The following is an 18,783-nucleotide window of genomic DNA, read 5'->3' as shown; positions in this document are numbered from 1 at the left end:
TTTAATTAACAAAATTTTCAAAATCGAAAGATCTTTACTTAGAAAATATCGATGTGTATTGAATCACAACGTTCACAGATCACAGGTCATACAGCGGCAATTGCACGGGATTTCAACACGCAATTTAACAGCATGCCGCAGTCATGTCAATCGTTTTGTTTCTACGCTTAAGATCTTACAGTAAGTCTTGAAGCTACGTTGTGTAGTGAATTCGTGAAAGGGAACATATGTGGTTGCCATTTAGGCGAGATTGCTTGCCCCAAGGATTTAATAACAAGTTCCACTAATAGATTCTCAGCGTTGTACAAAGCGTATATTTGCCATGCTTCTCTTATATCGCTGTCTTAGCAAGCTCGATTAGACAGCACAATTCGAATATCTATGACCAAATACGAAATGTCACGGTTTATTCCAGTTCCACTGCACTCCTATTCGTTACATTTATTGAAAAATTCTAATAAATACCCTAATACGTGTTTTAGAATACAAAGCACGTATGACGCGAACAAAACAATAGATTTATAATAAAATAATTAGAAGATGAAAACGGCGAAGAGCAGTCAATTTTTATCGAATATTATACTAAACATAGATATTAAAATTTACGAAAAGAGAAGTAGAGCGCACAAAGTAGGAAACTAATTTCACGTACAGATGAAAGTTGTCTGCATCGATAAAATGAAAAATATTTCATTTGCCGACGCTAAAGCCGGATCACCGAGGAGTATACTCGATATACAAATTAAATTTCTTCAATAATTAAATTCTCAGCTTTTCAAAGTTTCCAACCGTAATTCTAGAGCTGGATTGATGAGTTCTAAACGATCCCTGAACGGTTTCCGTAACTTCGAAGCTCTGTGGACCGAAAAACGAAAGCTCCTTGAAGAATCTTCCCACTGAAATGCTTCCAGGTGGCACGTAAAGGAAATTGAACGCATTCCTCAACTGCGTTCCGTGCAAATAACGACTGAAACATGTCTGACAGACATGACTGATCTTACGCTTTTTATATATTATGCACACGTCCGCCTACTACTGGAAACTCTCAAATTCACAAATTCGAACGATACGTTTTAAACGATTCATAACGAAATATGAAATTCGATACAGTACATAGTATTTATGTGTATAAGTATTATATTATTTATAATATTTATGTATATCGGAAATAAGAAGTAGCTACGCAACAACGTAGGAACAGTAACGTAAGTTCGAAGTTAGAATAAAGTAAAATATCGGAAGTTGAATAAATCATTCTTTATAAAATTTTATCAAACAATTAGATCCTTTCAACACTTTCAGCCGAGTCTACGTTGAAACAAGTAATCGTTCAATGGTAATTTAGACAATTTAACGTACATAGTAAACCAATTGGAACGAACTTTTCAACAGAAACTGTATGTACTTTTTCGCTAAACTAACTCGAGCAATTTTATTAAAAATTTCCAATTTCGGAGGTATACAATTACATTTGGCAGTACTATGTAAATGCATTTTAATCGAAAGTACAGCGAGGAAAAGTTATGATTCAGTTATAAAAATTAACTTGATTTTGTAAATAGGATCGGTTTCATCATTTTCACGTTGCACTGCTATATTCTCATTTCGAAATATTGATATAATAATACCGGTTATAATTAAACGAATATTTCACACGCTAAAGGATTTTAGAGAATTAATTAAGCAATAATAACACGGAACAAAAATGAAATCATAATTATACGTTATTCCGCTGACTTTACGGTTCCTCTTTAATTAAATAATTGATTGCTTAATCGTAGCAGTTATAATATTTCAGTCATAAATAGTCATAACGGAACAACGTGTAGCATATTAGCTTAATTAGCAAGTTATTCGCGTCAACGAATGTTTCTGTGAGTACGCTATAACTACCTCATCGATATGGACAACCTTAATATACGTTTCCCCTAATTTCTGAATTCTACTTTCAATCAAAATTCTTCGTTTGATGTTCCATAATGACTTCATTCGATATCGAGACGCGATAAAACTTCCTACTCGATGATCACTAAGAAACGGCCATATCGTGGAAATTAGAAAATGGAAGAGATTGGATTTCTCTAGCGATTAATTATCCGAGGATTAAGATTAGGTTTCGAAAAAGCAATTAATTCGAGGAGACGACAGCAATGCCTTATATTTATCATGCGCTAATTTTGACAGATTTTAGGGTTGGCTGGTGGATTGAAACGAAAAGCGTGTTGCGCCGCAGTAGCCTCGTGGTGGGCACGATCAATCGTTGCCGCGAATTATTCAATGTTATCGTTATCATAAATTCGGCGGCAGCCTATTCTCGCGTATACTGCGCGCGCCACTCTTGGAATGATCCTGATAAATTATCGAGCGTAGGGTTGCGCGGCTGCAGCGCCGTCGGCTGCGCTTAAATTTTCATAGCAGCACAGTCCCGTGCCCGTAAATCCGATTCTAAAAACGTTTCCTGATTGATCTATCGAACAACTATCGTTTTTCCATCGTCCCAATTCGGTCGGGCAACGTTCGTCAACCTGTTGTGATTTTTGTTATCTTCCGCGTTCCCGAGCACCGCCTCTTCTATCGTGGATAATACGAATACAAACACGATTCCCAACCGACGAAATATTTCACGTTCCGACATTCACCCTTTTTAACACGCATCCGCGAAAAATATTTATTTTGCATCCCTTTCGATGGGCGTTCATCTTTCATTCGTTAAATTTGCTTGTCTAAAGGTTTTCTGCTGGGATTTTCCTCCATTGGAACCGACAATCCAACAAACTATCGATGGCACTATTCCAGATTATATTTATCGTTATTGCCGAATGATTAAAGTAATTGCTATTTTGAAAAATTTGATTTTGATGTGGATTATAAAATATTACCAGGCTAAACCCGCTTTCTCCGGCTATAAATTTCTGTGACGTTAACTTCTAAAAAGTATACTCCCTTTTAAAATATAGCCATCATAAGCTGTACACACATCGATATGTAATACACGTTACAGACATCTTTCTCTGTAACAAGTTGTTGTAAAAACATTTACTAAAATGCGTTAACGTCTATATCGAGACTAATTAATTAATGTACTTGATTATAATATTTCGATCGACAATACTTATACTAAAGCGTAAGGCCAAACGTACTCCACGTATCTACACGTACATATTTATCTGTCCGATTTGAATTTAGAATGACAGAAATGAACGTAAATCTACGCTGATTTGAATAATTTCGATTTCTCGATCGGATGGATATGAATTTACATCGACGCTGGATAGAAACGTGGAAAAGAGGGTGGAAAGCAATAACTTCACAATAATAAGTGGATATCTTTTAGTGTGGTGGTGTTTCGAAGAAAATGAAATATTATTTTTACTAAAACTAATCGTTGATGGAAGTTAGTAAAATTTCGTAAGATTTAATGGTTATTAATAATAACTGTACCTATATGCGTTAAATTCTGAAGATATGAAAATTAATTCTCATCAAATTCATATAAATATTAATTTTTAAATAAAAATATTCTTTCGATTTTATTTCGTGGGCGGTGAATTCTGAGCAGTTTTGCAAAATACAATAGTAACACGATATCCCGCATCTCTTTCCGCATGAACACTTGGCAAGAATTCTGCATCAACAATAGGAGGAAAATGTTTCAATATACGATATAATTCAAGTATCCACAACACTTGCATAGCAACGTGAAATACAGATGTCTATTGTTAACAGAACGACTTTGAAAGAACAATCTGGCGTTTGTCATCGAATATATTTCTTATGCTACAGTGCAAAATCTTTATCTCCTCTGTAAACTACGTCTTCAAAAATATTCAATGCACGAAGAAAAATTCACGCTTGAAATTAAATTGGCATTATAGTTTTGGAATTTCATAAAAAATTTTACTCTTAACATTACGCGCAATTAGATCGAAAATAATTGATTAACTTTCCAGAAGAAGTAATTGATTGATTTTTAGAATATTAATACGCAGCTGAAATTTCATCGAAATATTCAACGAATACGAATATATCTATTTGAAATTAAAATAATATCTCCACGTAGATGTTCTTTCTGAAGAATTTATTTTATCGTCTAGTGGTTAAAAAGAAGGCATCACTGCTCAAATTTACTTTTAATTCGAAGGTAAAGAAAGTGAGAAATACGTGTAAAGTTTGATATAGAAATCGCTCGAAATTACTCGGATACAGTGCTGATCAGAGTGAATGACTTATGTCGAATGACTGCGAAGTAAGGAATTTCCGGAAAAGGTTTCCATCATGAACTACACCTCGCGGAGATTGGACTGCATCTTTTACGATAGAGTCGTGAATATCTTAAATTCCGCAGCTCTGCCTCACTATCCGAAGACGTAGTCTAAATTACGCTCTTATGAAGCGAGACAGTTCCAGGCTTTTTGGTGCATGCGAGAATAATCTTTAATATTTCATTCCACTTTTTAAAAAATGGTAAATAAAAAAGCTATACTTAGTCCAGAGATGTTGCTTTCGTTCGATCTGAAGTTCGTTAATATGTGTAAAGAGGAAGACAGTACAGGGAACAAAAATTTGACACGGACAAAGGAAAGGCAAACGAGAGAACTTCCCAATTTAATTATTTTTTTAAAGTGAGGAATTGTTGAAAGTATTGCTCCCCTTGACGTATGCAAAATCCTACTTGTTGAATTATACATGATCGTATTCTTAGCAGTGTTTCCTGAGTTTTCAATTACTGTAGAGGCTGAATGATAAACTGTCTCATTTAATCAACGTTTTCAATATCTTAGGAATTTATTATTGATTTTACATTGAATAGTAGCGATGTTTATAAAGTACATAATAGAATCGCGCGATTGAACAGTCTCGTTATTAGTAGACGCTCGCGTATTTCATGTATTTCAAATTACTTGAATAAAAGTAAAATATTCTACAAAATATATGTATACACAATGTATTTGTAGTGTAAGTTATCCATCGTCCATATTCATCGTGCTCGTCATTTCAGCATCCTGTTGATCAAGCTGTTGATGCCATCCCATTAAGAAAAAATAAATTTTAATTATCGTAAGGCACACCGCTCCAATTAAATTGTCCAATCTTTCAGCCAAACAGTAATGATAGTACCTAAATCTATTGAAGTAGTACTTCAATGTGTTTCTCGGCTTCTCTTGTACGTTTTTCTCATCTTCTTGATTAGCTGTTGAATTTTCTACGTCCGTAGTCTGCAGGGCTTTGTTTCCTGTTAATGAAACCTGTTGCGGTAAAACTACGGCTCTAGATATTTTGTATAAAGGCTGATAGAACTTACGTCGTTTAACAGTCCTCTCCATATTTATTATTTTTGTATTCTAATGATTTTCTCACGAGATCACAACTGACTGCCTGCAACATGTGTATAAAACTAAGATAAAACCTGAACTGACATACAGACTGACGTACGCTTAATTAAAAATACATCTTGTGAATTCCTTAACTGTTTCGACTTAAAGAAAGGAACGACTCCTGAAAAGGTAATGTCTCTCGTTTCTTTTAATTTTTAAATAACGTAAAGTGGAATAAAGCGCTCGAATATCCTTTTCCTTCTAAATCACTTCAGTGCTCTCTTCTAACTTTCTTCAAAACGGTCAGTTACTTAAAAGCTTTAAAGAAGCAAAGTCGAGAAGATAAATACCGAAAGTTTCGTACAAATATATCTAAATTAAATTTCCAATGTTGTTTTCAATATTTTTGCAACAACCTCTGTATAAAATGATTAATATAATCTACCATACGTGAGTTTAATCTACTAGATAGGTACATACATTGTCTCAGACAGCATCCTATCTTGAAAATCACTTTCGACCTTTAAAAATTGAAAAAACATCATTTAAAACTTAAAAATTCCACGACGATTCGGACGAAATGAAAAATTCATAAAAGAGTTGGTGCGCGAACGAAATACGTTGCTGTCGCGTGTGACAATCATAGGTTTCCTTAAATTACAATAGGACGAGAACCGTGTCCCGGAGATTTCGTTGCTGGAAAACGTGTAATCTCGTCACGCGTAAAATGGGAGAGAACAAAACCCGATTACAATTCCACGCGAACGTATTTCAGCGCTCCGAAACGTTTTATCTAGTGACGAAAATGGAGACTGCCAATATTTCGTAAACGAAATTCTATTTTGGTCGGTCGCGCGTTATGCCGAAACACGACCGTAGCGGTAGAAATATTTCCAAAGCGACACAATTAAAATATGCCAGAGAAAAGAATTGCTCGAACGCTAAAGTTATCTCCAGTTTCGGTAAAAAAAAAAAAAAAAGTATAAAAGAAAGAAGAATGAAACGCCATGTATTCCGCTTGCAACGTGCTAAAGTAAAATACGCTTTAGCGATGACCTATAACTGTTCCATTTGATACAATCTATGTATGTACATGTTAATATACGCTCCTTTTATTCTCCGCACTTTTTCTCTCTAACATGTTTACGTGCATTTATTTTGTTTATGGCATCATTTTTAAGCTTCGTATGACAATATATCGAAGAGCAAAAGACAAAACAAGATATGTGTGCTTGGTAAAGTCTCGATCTCATATTAATAATATATCTTCCAACGAAAATTAAGATCACATAGTATAAAGAAAAAATTATGAAAGATAGACAGGAATAAAAATGTTTAAGCTCGTGAGGTCGATTTTACACCTTCAAGACTGCATAACTAATCTCTGCACGTTGATACTTCGAATCATACTTATCTTTAACCCCTTCCCGTACTTTAGCGAGTCAGAGTCGCGATGAAGATTTTGGCCCAAACATGAATATCGCGAGTCTGACTCGCGACCAGATACCAAACGTAAACATAACAAGCCTGTTTTTTTTTCGCGGACTGTTTTTTTGCCCGTTACGATCGCGACTGAATGTTAATTTCTGTTTACGAGCATCAGTCTGGTCTGTTTCGTCGAACTAAATGGCACGGGAAGGGGTTAAGGCTACTCATAAAACTGTATCAGGCTTCGGTGTTTAACGTCATAGCGAAATACTATTCGCAATGAAGAATAATTTAGAAAAATTAAACACTACCTATAGAATTTTATTCTATAACTTTCATTCCAATTACTTCGTACAATTTCGTAGAAATAGCCATATCTGCAGACAATAATATTGCTTCCAGCGTCTAATTCATATACTATTTTATTGGGAAACGAAGATACATAAACGTGATCGATAAACGAAAAAGAGAAACGCGAAAACTCCATTATTTTCCGAAATGGAGCGAAGGGAAACGGCAGAAATTGAAAAACAGCGATCGAACGACGTATCTATTCGGATGGTTAATAAGGTTGAAATTCTCCGCGTGTTCGTCAGGAAATTAAGGAAACGTATTTTCCTTAATTACACGGTGTCTGGGAAACGATCGATCGAACGCGTTCACGGTTGACAGAGCGTCAGGAAGCGTTTCGAAATGCTCGACAAAACAGCGGCTCCGAATGAAAATCGAGTCTCCGTTCGATTTGACCGTTCTGCTCGGCAGAGCGACATCGAAACACCGAGTGTGAACGAACAAATGATATTTCCGTATTATCGTCGTTATCGAGAAACAATAGGTGTCACGTTCCATGCAGCCAATACCGAAGGTCGGTCGCATGTTTTTCGCGAAATTTCGAGAACGACGTTGAACTCACGTATTTTCTAGCAATTTCACGTTCGATCATTCGATTCCCTGGGATAAAACCGCCAGACCTGCATTCATCACCGCGAATGCTGTTTTTTATAGACGAATGCGCTGCGTCGGCATGAAAAAAAGAAGTTGAAGGTTGTTTAATGTCTCTCTCTCTTTCACTCCTCGGCTCTTTTTTTCCTCTTTTTCAGAGGCTGTCTCGATTTAGCTCCCAGGAGGTTAAGCGATACGCCTAGATATACGACGCGTCGATACGAGCAAGTGCATTGAAGTGGAGTTTTTGACGGATTGCCGGCAAAGAATTCGACTATTCCTCCGTTTACGACATTAATTTCAAATAGATATGAATATCGATCTTTCCTCGTTGCTAGACATATTTATTTTCCTTATCGCCTGCCAGAAATAGCGCTGAATTTTACGTTCGAAGAAATACATACGAGTCTCGTAAAATTGTCGACGATCTACGTAAATGATAATTAATATCATCGATACATGTATATAGAAATTATTTAGATGAAAAAATATAATAATTGAGTTTCCTTTTCCAAACGTTCGATTTGTACAGAAATGTAATACACACGTAACACGATGCCGCAAACCAACAATTGTATCGTATCGTTGTACTAGTGATTTCAAATATAGTAATCGCAGAACGATTTTAATCTTAGGCTTCCAGTGGTACAGCGTAAGTCTCTAGTGAAAACCACAAAAGCCCGACAATATTGATTAACGCCGGGAATTCCTTTCACCATCGCCATTACTTTTACTTTAAACGTGACAAAGAGTACCTCGGAAGAAGATAAAAAACGCTTTATCGCGCAAAGCATTCCCTGATAATTTAAATACCTTTAATCCGAGCCACTTCAATCCTTCCGTTGAACAGGCAATTATTCTTTGTATTTCGTTAATTGCAAGAAAAGGAAGAAATTAGAGAGAATTATACATCTGTTTACTCAAACAGAAAATTTCTGTAACGCCTTAGAAACTACCGACGACCGCTTTACCACTGATATCCTATTTCACTTTTATTGTCTATATGTAGTGTACGAATAAAAATAATTGCTAAAAATTAATTATCAAATACCTGAATAGTTTTCTATGGTCGCAAGTAATTACGATTTAAATATCCAAGTTAACCGTACTACTTCGAATACCGATTCATAATGTACTGGCGTATGTTCATTCGTCACTTGCAAGCCAAATGATATCCAATTCGTGGGTCGTGCGACAATGTTAGAAGTAATAAAACCTTGAGTACAATACATTCGATAATATTATCGACTACGCTTATCACACTTAAACAATTTTTACTGGCTATTCGGCAAAGTTTTAGTAGCGCACTATTATTTTTAGCAAATATTGAAACAATGCCTCGTAATATTTAATACACGAGACGAAATAAACGTTAAAATAATCAAACGTAAATTTCACATAGCGAACAATGTGACATTGATACGATAAATAGATTCGAAGTTACGGGGAAGCGAACCAGAAGCAACCAGAGCTTTCGTGAAAAATGGTAAAAATTTCGTTGGCCGTGCGTGACCAGAGTCCAATACAGCGGATCGTTTCCTCGAATTTCCTTTCGCCTTTCAACTCCGTCTTTCTGTCTTCCAAATACACGTCGATTTCTATAATCCTGTTTCATAGCCTCGCCGCAATATATTACGATTAAAACGATACATTCTGGATTCGATCCGTTATCTCACCATTCGCGTATTACAATATTGATTCTGTTCGAGCCACGACGAAATGAACCGTGAATAAAATAAATTCGAGATTTGATTTTCCAACCAGTGAATATCGAAGGTGGTACGAAGTAATTTCCAAGCGTATCGCTGATTTCGTTAGCGACGGAATCCTTAGAACTGCAGAGGAAATCTTTCCTGTAGAACAAGAATTCCTTCGGTAACTTTATCCCACTGCGTTCCCTTTCATGAAAAATGGGATGGCAGAACTGCTGCCTGGGTAGGACAGAAAATTAAACTAGGATAATGTGCTGTTGCTCCATTCAAATCCATAAGACCATTCTTTTACCTTTCTCTCTAAAAACGCCATTTTCTCGTTCATTCGATTCGATGTACGACGAATGGTCACGTCGAACTTAAAATCCCTCTAAAGCGCTTGAAAATCAATTCCCGGCTTTATGCATTAAAAATCCAATTTGAACGCGTGCTTCGCATAGTTCTATAAATAATTTACGGAAAGTATCGTATATAACACGCGTCGATGAATTGACGCGTTTTAAAGCGATAGTCATCGCGAAGCTGTTAAAAAGTGATTTATATAACGTTGCTTCATCGAGCAATCTTGTTAGTGGCAGGCAAGTGTGATCGAGTTTGCGCGAAATCTGCAAGTAAATTGAAGAGTTCAATCAGACAGACCAATGAAAACCGATGGGAATGATAACGAGCATTTTTCTCAATTATATACTACGCTGATATATCTATCGTATTTACGGTTAAAACCGACCCGATCGCTATTGTTTTTCTTTTTAACGATACTTCTATGTTTCGTTGCTACTGAAATATATAAATTAATAGGATGGAATAACGCGCAGGCTAGATATATATTAAATTAATAATCAAGCGAAGGATCGATTGATTTCGTTCAAAGTGCAGGACATTGAATCGAAGAACCAATAAGAAAACGTGAACTGCAGATGACATCCATGCTAGTAAGGACAATGAAAATTCTTTATCAAGGAACTTATCGTTTCTTAAATAATATCGAAAGCAATTCACGTTTACGCATCAATTATCGAAATTCTGGGAAATTATAACTTGATCGAGATTCCAGACTAAATTTAATTACGGTAAAAAGTTTCAAAGGCTGACAGACATGTAATTTGTAAGATAATAGAGCAGCCGCCGATAAAAGACGGCTGTGTCCTAATGGAATGAAGTCTCACCCATACCAAGGAAAAGATGCACAGTCTTGTAGAAATTCAGCTGACGTTTCATAATCACAACTTTTTCTAAAAATACTTTCTGTCTGTTGTGACGAACTACATTAATTCTTGGAAATACAACAGGATGTTTAAAGGAACTCGCGATTAAGGACAGCACCAGGTTATGTCTAAATGAATAATTTCCGCGCCCTTTGCGCCGGCAAGCAACGAACGAGATTAGCAAGCTAATTAGTCAAATAACGTAGCTCGTCCAAACGCGCGATTAATTCTCGAAACGTTCAACTTGTTAGAAACGATCTGTCAACCACTCTGGATCGATATTCACATTAAAACAAACCGGTGTATATCGAGCCACTCGAAAGTAACATTGTTCTCCTTATTCGATAACTTTGTGCAGTTTCGAAAAAGGACACAACGACGCTTCACGCGTAATTCACAGATCGTCTGATTAGTTTTGGTAAAGCGTAATGTCAAGTTTAAAAATGTAGTTGTCATCCTTTGTATTTCCATAGCGAAACGAGTAGAAGGCGGAGGAGATTGCGTTAAGGAGATTAAATGTATTCGCGAATAAAAGCAATTCCTGTGCACGCGTTTCAAGGGCACAAAGAAAATTAGAGTGGAATGGAAAGGAAGGAAAAAATAAGAGGAAGGAAGGAAGCGACGTCGGTAAAAGGGAGAACCGGCAGGATAAAATCGCTGAAGGTGAGCGAACAGTAAATCTCGCGGTACTGCGTCACGACGACGAGACGATTTGCAGTCGGCGCTGCCACTAATTGCATGTCAGCCCCAATGTTTTGCGTTTTATCTGACCGGCATGTCGCTCTTGCCATCTACCATCCGTTAACTGCCGTGTGAAATTCCACGGTGCAGAACCGTGTGTCCCTCGCTGCTCGAAACGCGGATGCTCCACCGAGCCCACCATCAACGATTTCATTCGTTATTGCACGCCGTTTAAAGAACAAGATTTTTACGATCTCTTCGTATGTTCTATACTACGATACTTCGATAGTGTTGCGGTATTAAAGAACGCATCGTTGCGTTCACATTTTCGGGTAAACCATAAACGTTTAATAGATCCGTTCTGTGCATCTGTTCTTCCTTTTTTTCCACGCTTCCTTGTCTGTTCTTCCTTTTTTTCAAACCTCTCTCTTTTCTTTTTACCGGTCGAGAAGAATATTTGTCGAAGCTCGTACGCCACGTACGCAAGGTTGTGACGTGTTGTAGGCCTGTACAATAAATCGTTCAATTCAGGCTATTGTAGCATGACGTATCATGTGACTCTAGGGCGATTGCCTAGGCAGAACCATCGTTAGTATCGGATATCGATTATGTATGGGGTACCTTTCACGTGAAATTTATCACTCAAAAAGATGAATTTAGCTGTGTTCTCGACTTATGATCGTTGCGAGATAAGCTACGAACAAATTCGATACGCGAGCAAAATATTACGATCAAAGGTGTATATAACAGCGTAGACAAAGATCGGTGTGATATTGAATCGTTCCATGTAGATTACGAAATATGAGTGTCCAAGGCAGATATCAAGTACGTTACTCTGGCCGTTTTTCGAAGATTCGACGATAAGTCGATTATTGAGTTTTCCACGATAAAACGGTATAACGAGAAGGAATACGACTTATGTATTTCCTTGTTTTTTATGGGCTGACGAAAATTAAATCAATCACGTAGAAAGCCTTAACTTTTGATATGTAAAACAGAACCTCGCTGCTAAATTCTGTAGACGCGTTCTTATTTTTTATACAGGAATCCCATCAGCTGAGTCAACACGCCAATTTACCATACGTTCTAGTCATGACCCGGCCTCTTTCGTGGCGCGACTTTCAGACAGTGGTAGGAAATGGAAGGATTAGAAGACTGCGAAGAACGTGGTGGAGGATTTGGTGGAAAACGCAGAACCCACTTAAGGGCGAAAATTTTCGTTGAAAGTCGGCAAATAAATAATTCTTGAACGAGGCATTTCCGCGGAACGAAGACCCACCTTTCCCTAGTACAAACTCAGTTCGGATTCTCTATCCTCCTTTCTAGTTCAGCCAGATCCAAGAGCGACCTTCCTTTTCTCGTGGGACAGCCACCCTTATCAACCATTGATTTACATCTCGAATTGTTCCTGCGGGAACCCGCCTACCTGTCGCACTCCTTCCGTTCCTGTTTTTCTTTGCCGACATTCGGGTGACTTCGTCATTCGACTTTTCGTTTTATCCTCACTTCTGGCTTCTGCACAATACCCTCACCCGTGACCACTGTGCTCTACCGCTTTCATTCCTCGATATACGATTCACGCTCGCTCCTAAATTATGCGATGATACATGTCGGTTTTCACTTCTAATTTCTATTTTTTATGATAGATTAACTTCCCGTTAGCAAGTTTCTTTCGTAGCGGACAAGCTACGTCGATATTCAGTTTATTTTCTTTTTCTTTCTTATTATTCCAGACTCTGAAAATACCCGGAAAAATTCTGATGTATTTATCGAAACCTTTACTACGTTGTACGATCAGATTTTAAATCAAACGTTTGAAATAGTTTTCAGGGAAGATACAAATACGTTTTGGAAAGATTCACAAGCGAAATTTTATTTGAAGCGTAAACAGATTACCTACGAGTGGTTGTAAAAGATGGACTTGTTAATAGGTATGTTAGGTAGTGAAAAATAGTATTTCACGTTTGGAATAAATCCTGCTTTTTTTCGTGCAGTATATACACACAATGTCGTACAACGTGTAGAGTCCCAAGTTTCTGAATTACCTAACCATTGTTCTTGCAAAAAAATAAGCATAGTTCGATAATCACGGAGTACTTTCAGGAAAATGCGTCGAAACAATGACGACACGGAAAGTTACGATCGAATAATCACCGTGAATAATGAGAAAAAATTGAAACCATTAAAAAAAGAATACACGAAAACTTACTAGACACTAGATGGTAATGGGAAAAATCGAGCAACGATAAACCAGACTATTTTGCTAATAGATTCTTCAACGAAATGAAAAGATCGCAGCCGATACTACGTTTAATGGAGTAGAAATAACGTTCATAACGAGAACTTTGGAAGATGAATCCTCACACACTTTGGTTTTTATAGTGTTCATTCCCAACCCTGCACACTGTACACTGTACATTATCTTTCTTGCGCATTCTCGTTTGCTCGTTAGCACGTACAACCAAAATTACTAAATTCTCTCTCTACCAGAATAATATACAATTAAAACGTAATCAAATTAGCTGAACATATAAACACCGTAGAAATAAAATTGCATGAAGGATACAGTTGGAGCGATCGATCCGATTTAATATATAAAGTGAATTAATATTTTATCGAGTTATTTTTCGCAAACATATTATTCATTTGACAAAACTTCTTAAAAAGCTACTCTGGCTTTATTGGCATGTTTCAAGGATTCCTGGCCGATCAAAAGTTAGAAGGCTTTCAAAATGCCAGCTAAAGATTCAAGAGTTTTAGAAGTTTCAAAGTTTCCCAGAATTTCAAGAGTTTTTAAGATTCTCGATATTTACAATACTTTCTGTTCACGATCGTTCCGTGAAATTATTTTCCAAATTTAAGATTACGTGCTCGAAGTGCCCGAGATCGTATTGATTTAGAGGTTTTTAAATTGCTCCCTCGTTAAACACTCGATACGATTAAATCGGCATGCAGAGGTTTAAGAAATTATTTAACGTTTTCGATAGAAATATCGTAATATCTGTTTTATATATTTTACGAACAACAATTTAATTAAACTACCATGTATCGTAATAATGATTAATGCGTTAAAGTGTCTTGGAACTTCTCTTGATTAACAGTTACCGCGGTTTAAACCTCATCGAGTTCATTTGTCATTCAAGCGGTTCAATATGTTAAAGTGTCAGCTTGTCAAACTAACAACGCAACGACTTATCTAATAACATCTGTACTCTATGTAGGCGCAACCATTATACATACGAAGTTTCATTAATCTGTCACATATTCTTTGAACGTTAGATCCAACTAAAACCGCCGGAGGTATACATATACTATAAGACATACATTGCCTGGCTTAAGATCAAACTTAATTTTCAACTATCCGACACATACATCGTATCTGATTTGCGAAAATATGAAAAATAAATCACTTATATTCTCTACGAAACATTCGAACAAACAAAAACAATAATCATTTAATATCACACCTATCAATCATTTATACATACATCAAATGATAAATTTCCTGTATAACTGTACGCATTATGAAGCATCGAATTCATTATACATGTCCCTTCGTGCAGAAGTTAGAAATATTAATTAATAAAACAATTAACAAACTAACTTTATCAATAAAGCAAATTAACCTCTGTACCACTAAATTAATATCATTCAATAATAAATGTCATATGATTTGTAGCCATTACCGATTATGTATATATTAATACCTGCCATTATACTAATCGAATCATTTAACCTGTTTGGTTATCATTTTACCTAATCATTAACCTATTTTCTATACAATTCGTAATACGTCGTTCGTTATTCTGTAATATATTGTTTACTTCCAGGGCTCGCAAAGTACGGCAAAATAGTTGCAATTGCTAGTCAAAGAGGCAACAAATAAAGCGACGATTTATCTTATTATTTACGATACTTCGTTATTCTTTCCGCTTACCGCGTTACTTTTGCAGGTAGCCCCGAAATTCGATTTTCTCTTTCCGCCAACATACCCCCTGACACTTTAACTGTTCGTTGTATCTAGTCGGTACTCTATCTCTGTTTTTCCACGATTGCTTCGCGGATACACGATTAACCCAATAGCACCGAAAGAACGATAGAACAATCAGCAGTAAATATAAAAAGAACGATATAACGTGTTTGGTGACAATTCGTTTTCCACTATTTCGCACGACACGATACCACGTTCGTTGTCGTCTAGTAATTTCTGCGGAACGTATACACAGTACATACAGGATTCTGTGCACCAGAAATCGAAACAGCCGCTACAAATGTTAGTGGCGAAATATTAATGAAAGTCGCATCTAAGCAACTGAAACGTGATTGACTGTTTTCATTAGCATTGTACATTAAAAAATAGAATGTATTAGTCCCAACAGCGGGCACAATTGGAAATTCATCGAATGAAAATAACAAATTCCAAATATGCGTGTACTTATATAAATGCAAACGTCGACAACATGCGTATATCAATAGAGATCGAACGTGTCGATTTTACCGAGAATTCATTTTTTGTCTGAATATTATACATTATGAAATTGTTTGTAATAACGGCTGAAATAGAACGTTCATTTAAAAACATGTAAATAGAAGCGGAGAAATGAAATACCTGTAACTGAATATTAATATTTTTACGTACTCTCTCGTCGCTGTTGCAAGACAAGGTCGTTTTAAATGTAATTAAATACGCGGAAAAAAGTAAACTAAAATTTATTTAATTAACGTAACATTATCTAGGAAAAGTCGCGGAAATATTATATTTGAAATTCAGAATAAAATATGTTTCAAGAATTAAATTTTAATTCCATATCTATCAGAATTACATAGTTTTCGCGGTTAGGTCGTATTTGAAAATTGTTCGGCGTAGAAATTGTATTTCATTACGGAATACCTTTGACAATCAAAGGTATTTTGTAATCTTTGATAATAATCCGAATAGGGAATAAGGAATCCGAATAAGGAAAAAAAGGATCACGAGAGAAGTGTTAAGGAAAGGCAAGGAAAACTAATTTGCCTTTACTGGAAATGATTGCATCCGTAGCAGTTGAGTACCGGTGTTTGCTCTCAAGAGATTAAGAGTTACCTACACGGATACTCTGTACTCGCGCGTATATTGGTCTGTCTGCGTGTCTCCATCGGGACACCCGAAAGAAAAGGAAACATCAGACCCACACAAAACAAAAAAGAACAAGTTTCAGGCAGAATGCACCCGGCACGTGTTACATTACATGCAACCATGCGATTGCTTCCCCATTCTAGTTGAACTCGTACTCGAATCCATGGACAAACATCCTCCGACAATCTTGCTGAACGAAAAGGCGTTTCCATCGGGATCCCTTTTCTTATTTACAGTAAGAGACGATTTCTCTCTGAAGTCTTCTTGCTCCGACATGTTGCTTACCTCGTGTAGGATTTATATTTTACATTAAGAAAGTTCATGGAACGAAATCCCAATTTAATTAAAGGAAAGTTAATCCTTATAAGTTGTGAGAGATAATCGAGAGAGAATGGAAAATTGAAAATCTGAGTGGAACGGGATGAAATCTTAACTGAAATATTTATCATCTTCGATCCAATCAACTTACATTCGCGGAAGTTTTAGAACTTCATTGAACATGCTCTTCTACAATGATATATCACAGAGTGGTGACTGAAAGAGATTCGATAAAGTAGAGCTACATCGGTTCTTTTGAAAGTTACCTTTTGTTCTCAGATAGGAAACTTTCAACTTACTTATACATACGGATGATAAACCTTTCGAATGCTCCAGCACGACAAAATCATAATTTTATTCGCGGTAGACAACGTGTCAAGCGAATGTTCGACAACATTTGACTAAACCCTGGAAAGAAGCAGAAAGCAGGAACAATAAGTTGTTTAATCTTTGTGACATTCGAGTGCGAAGCCGGTAAAAATAAACGTAAAATCCGGTATCGTATAGAGAACAAGCATCGATCGACAAAATGGCGTCGGCAGGATTAATCTACTATTTTACAATAAAAAGTGTTTTAAAAAGATCGAACGCCAGGAAGGTTATTCTTTAAATTCGAACTATGCCTCACCGAAATATCTCGACTAGATCAACCATCAGAAATCGTGAGTTCTTCTATCGCGAGATTGAAAGGGTAACCTAACTCCTCTCCTCCCCCCCCCGGATGACACACTAAGATGCTATACCCAGACGTAAGAACGCAAGAGAACCTGATGAGCTTCCAGCTTTCCTCCTCATAGAATATAGAACATAATGTGTCCTACCTTGTCTTCATCCTCCGCTATTCTGTCGGCTCTCCAAAGATCCTCCTCGGACACTACACTCTGACATGAAATAACGTCCACCACGACACATATGAAAACAGGACCACGTAAGTGTGAACATGGAATTCTCTGGAATATCTCACTCACGGGCGACACCTTGTACGACGGAAGTAAATACACTGAGCAATATTACGCGCAGCAAGAATTCGTAGACGGGGAAACGACAAGGTTATTCCGCCCGTCCGCCCGTCCGTCCCATCGCGAAACACATTTCTTATTCGACCGAAACAACACATGACACGAAACGACCTCCACGGTGCGCGGTCGCGATACATACGCGGAAAGATTTCGCCAGCTCGCGCCATGTCGCTTCATCGATCGTACTACTAATTATCGATATGTATCGTGAGCTCTGCCGAAAGGGAGACCTATGCGTGCGCATTTCAATGCGCATCTCGACCGCGCAACCAGGCTTTCGGCGGTTTTAATCGAATTTCTATGGGCGATCTTGATCATGTTTGCGCCTCGATACTTCTCCTTTTGTGTCGCAATATCACATCTTACGCTTAAATGCGTCAAGAGTCTTAAATAAAACAGAACCGTCGATAAGGTGTTGGTTACCTCAATCGAATAAATGAAATATCAGAAATCTGAATATAAAAACAAAATTGGTCGTTATTCCTCTCATTATGAGTTCTCTTGATTTCGTTCCTGTTCCAGTTTCTAGGTTCTTCGTTCTCCATTTCTTCGTCGCTACGCAGTGGCGAAGTTGGACGGAACTCGTTATCGGATAGAACGGCCGATTACCGCCTCGTCTCGAGTTCGTCCTCGACTTTTAACGCGATTATACGTTGCAGAAACGCTAAATTGCACAGCGCAACGAGAGTTAACGCCTACGAAAACTGCAAATTCGTACAACGTACCTATGAACAGATAAACGAGCTTACGAAAGATAAAAATGTATTAGGTTCGCGCATGCTGGATGTCGTTTCCTGCAATAAAATTTTAACCATGCTAATCTTGGATTATAAAGAATGCTAACGAATAAATTCTGTGAACAGTCGCCAAATGATAGCCGTTGTTTACAACTGGAATTCTATATAATTGAATAGAAACCTCGAATAAAAGCCTATACACCATTTTGTTCAAAGTTTAATTAAAGTGTGGATTCTACAATCCTAGTCAATCGCTTTAGTACAGATAGATTGTGAATACTTCGTTAGAGAGCGATGTAACGATGAACAC

General features: G+C 37.0%; 1 protein-coding gene across 4 annotated transcripts; it reads right to left on the bottom strand.

Annotated features, from left to right (window-relative positions):
- Nucleotides 1-4,766: 4,766 nt before the first annotated feature.
- Nucleotides 4,767-8,842, bottom strand: LOC117235569. Of its 4 annotated transcripts, none has more exons than XM_033497737.1 (3): nt 8,737-8,842; nt 5,303-5,376; nt 4,767-5,233 (listed from the first exon to the last, which is right to left on the bottom strand). In XM_033497737.1, the coding sequence occupies exons 2-3, from the start codon at nt 5,322-5,324 to the stop codon at nt 4,962-4,964; spliced, it is 294 nt and encodes a 97-aa protein (XP_033353628.1). In that variant the 5' UTR covers nt 5,325-5,376; nt 8,737-8,842; the 3' UTR covers nt 4,767-4,961. The 4 variants fall into 4 exon arrangements, with proteins under 4 accessions (XP_033353628.1, XP_033353630.1, XP_033353631.1 ...); XM_033497739.1 differs by lacking the exon at nt 8,737-8,842 and adding an exon at nt 8,499-8,690; XM_033497740.1 differs by lacking the exon at nt 8,737-8,842 and adding an exon at nt 8,233-8,489.
- Between the last annotated feature and the right edge of the window lie 9,941 nt (nt 8,843-18,783).

Source organism: Bombus vosnesenskii, unplaced genomic scaffold, assembly GCF_011952255.1.
Source record: "Bombus vosnesenskii isolate JDL3184/JDL3185 unplaced genomic scaffold, Bvos_JDL3184-5_v1.1 scf7180000013316, whole genome shotgun sequence".
Classification (NCBI taxonomy): domain Eukaryota; kingdom Metazoa; phylum Arthropoda; class Insecta; order Hymenoptera; family Apidae; genus Bombus; species Bombus vosnesenskii.
This window is presented reverse-complemented; position numbering and strand designations above follow the sequence as displayed.

Coding starts and splice junctions, on each gene's coding strand:
- LOC117235569 (XM_033497737.1), bottom strand. CDS start 5,324: ATGGAGAGGACTGTTAAACGAC. Junction 5,234..5,302: donor GGAGAGGACTGTTAAACGAC/GTAAGTTCTATC, acceptor TTTCATTAACAG/GAAACAAAGCCCTGCAGACT.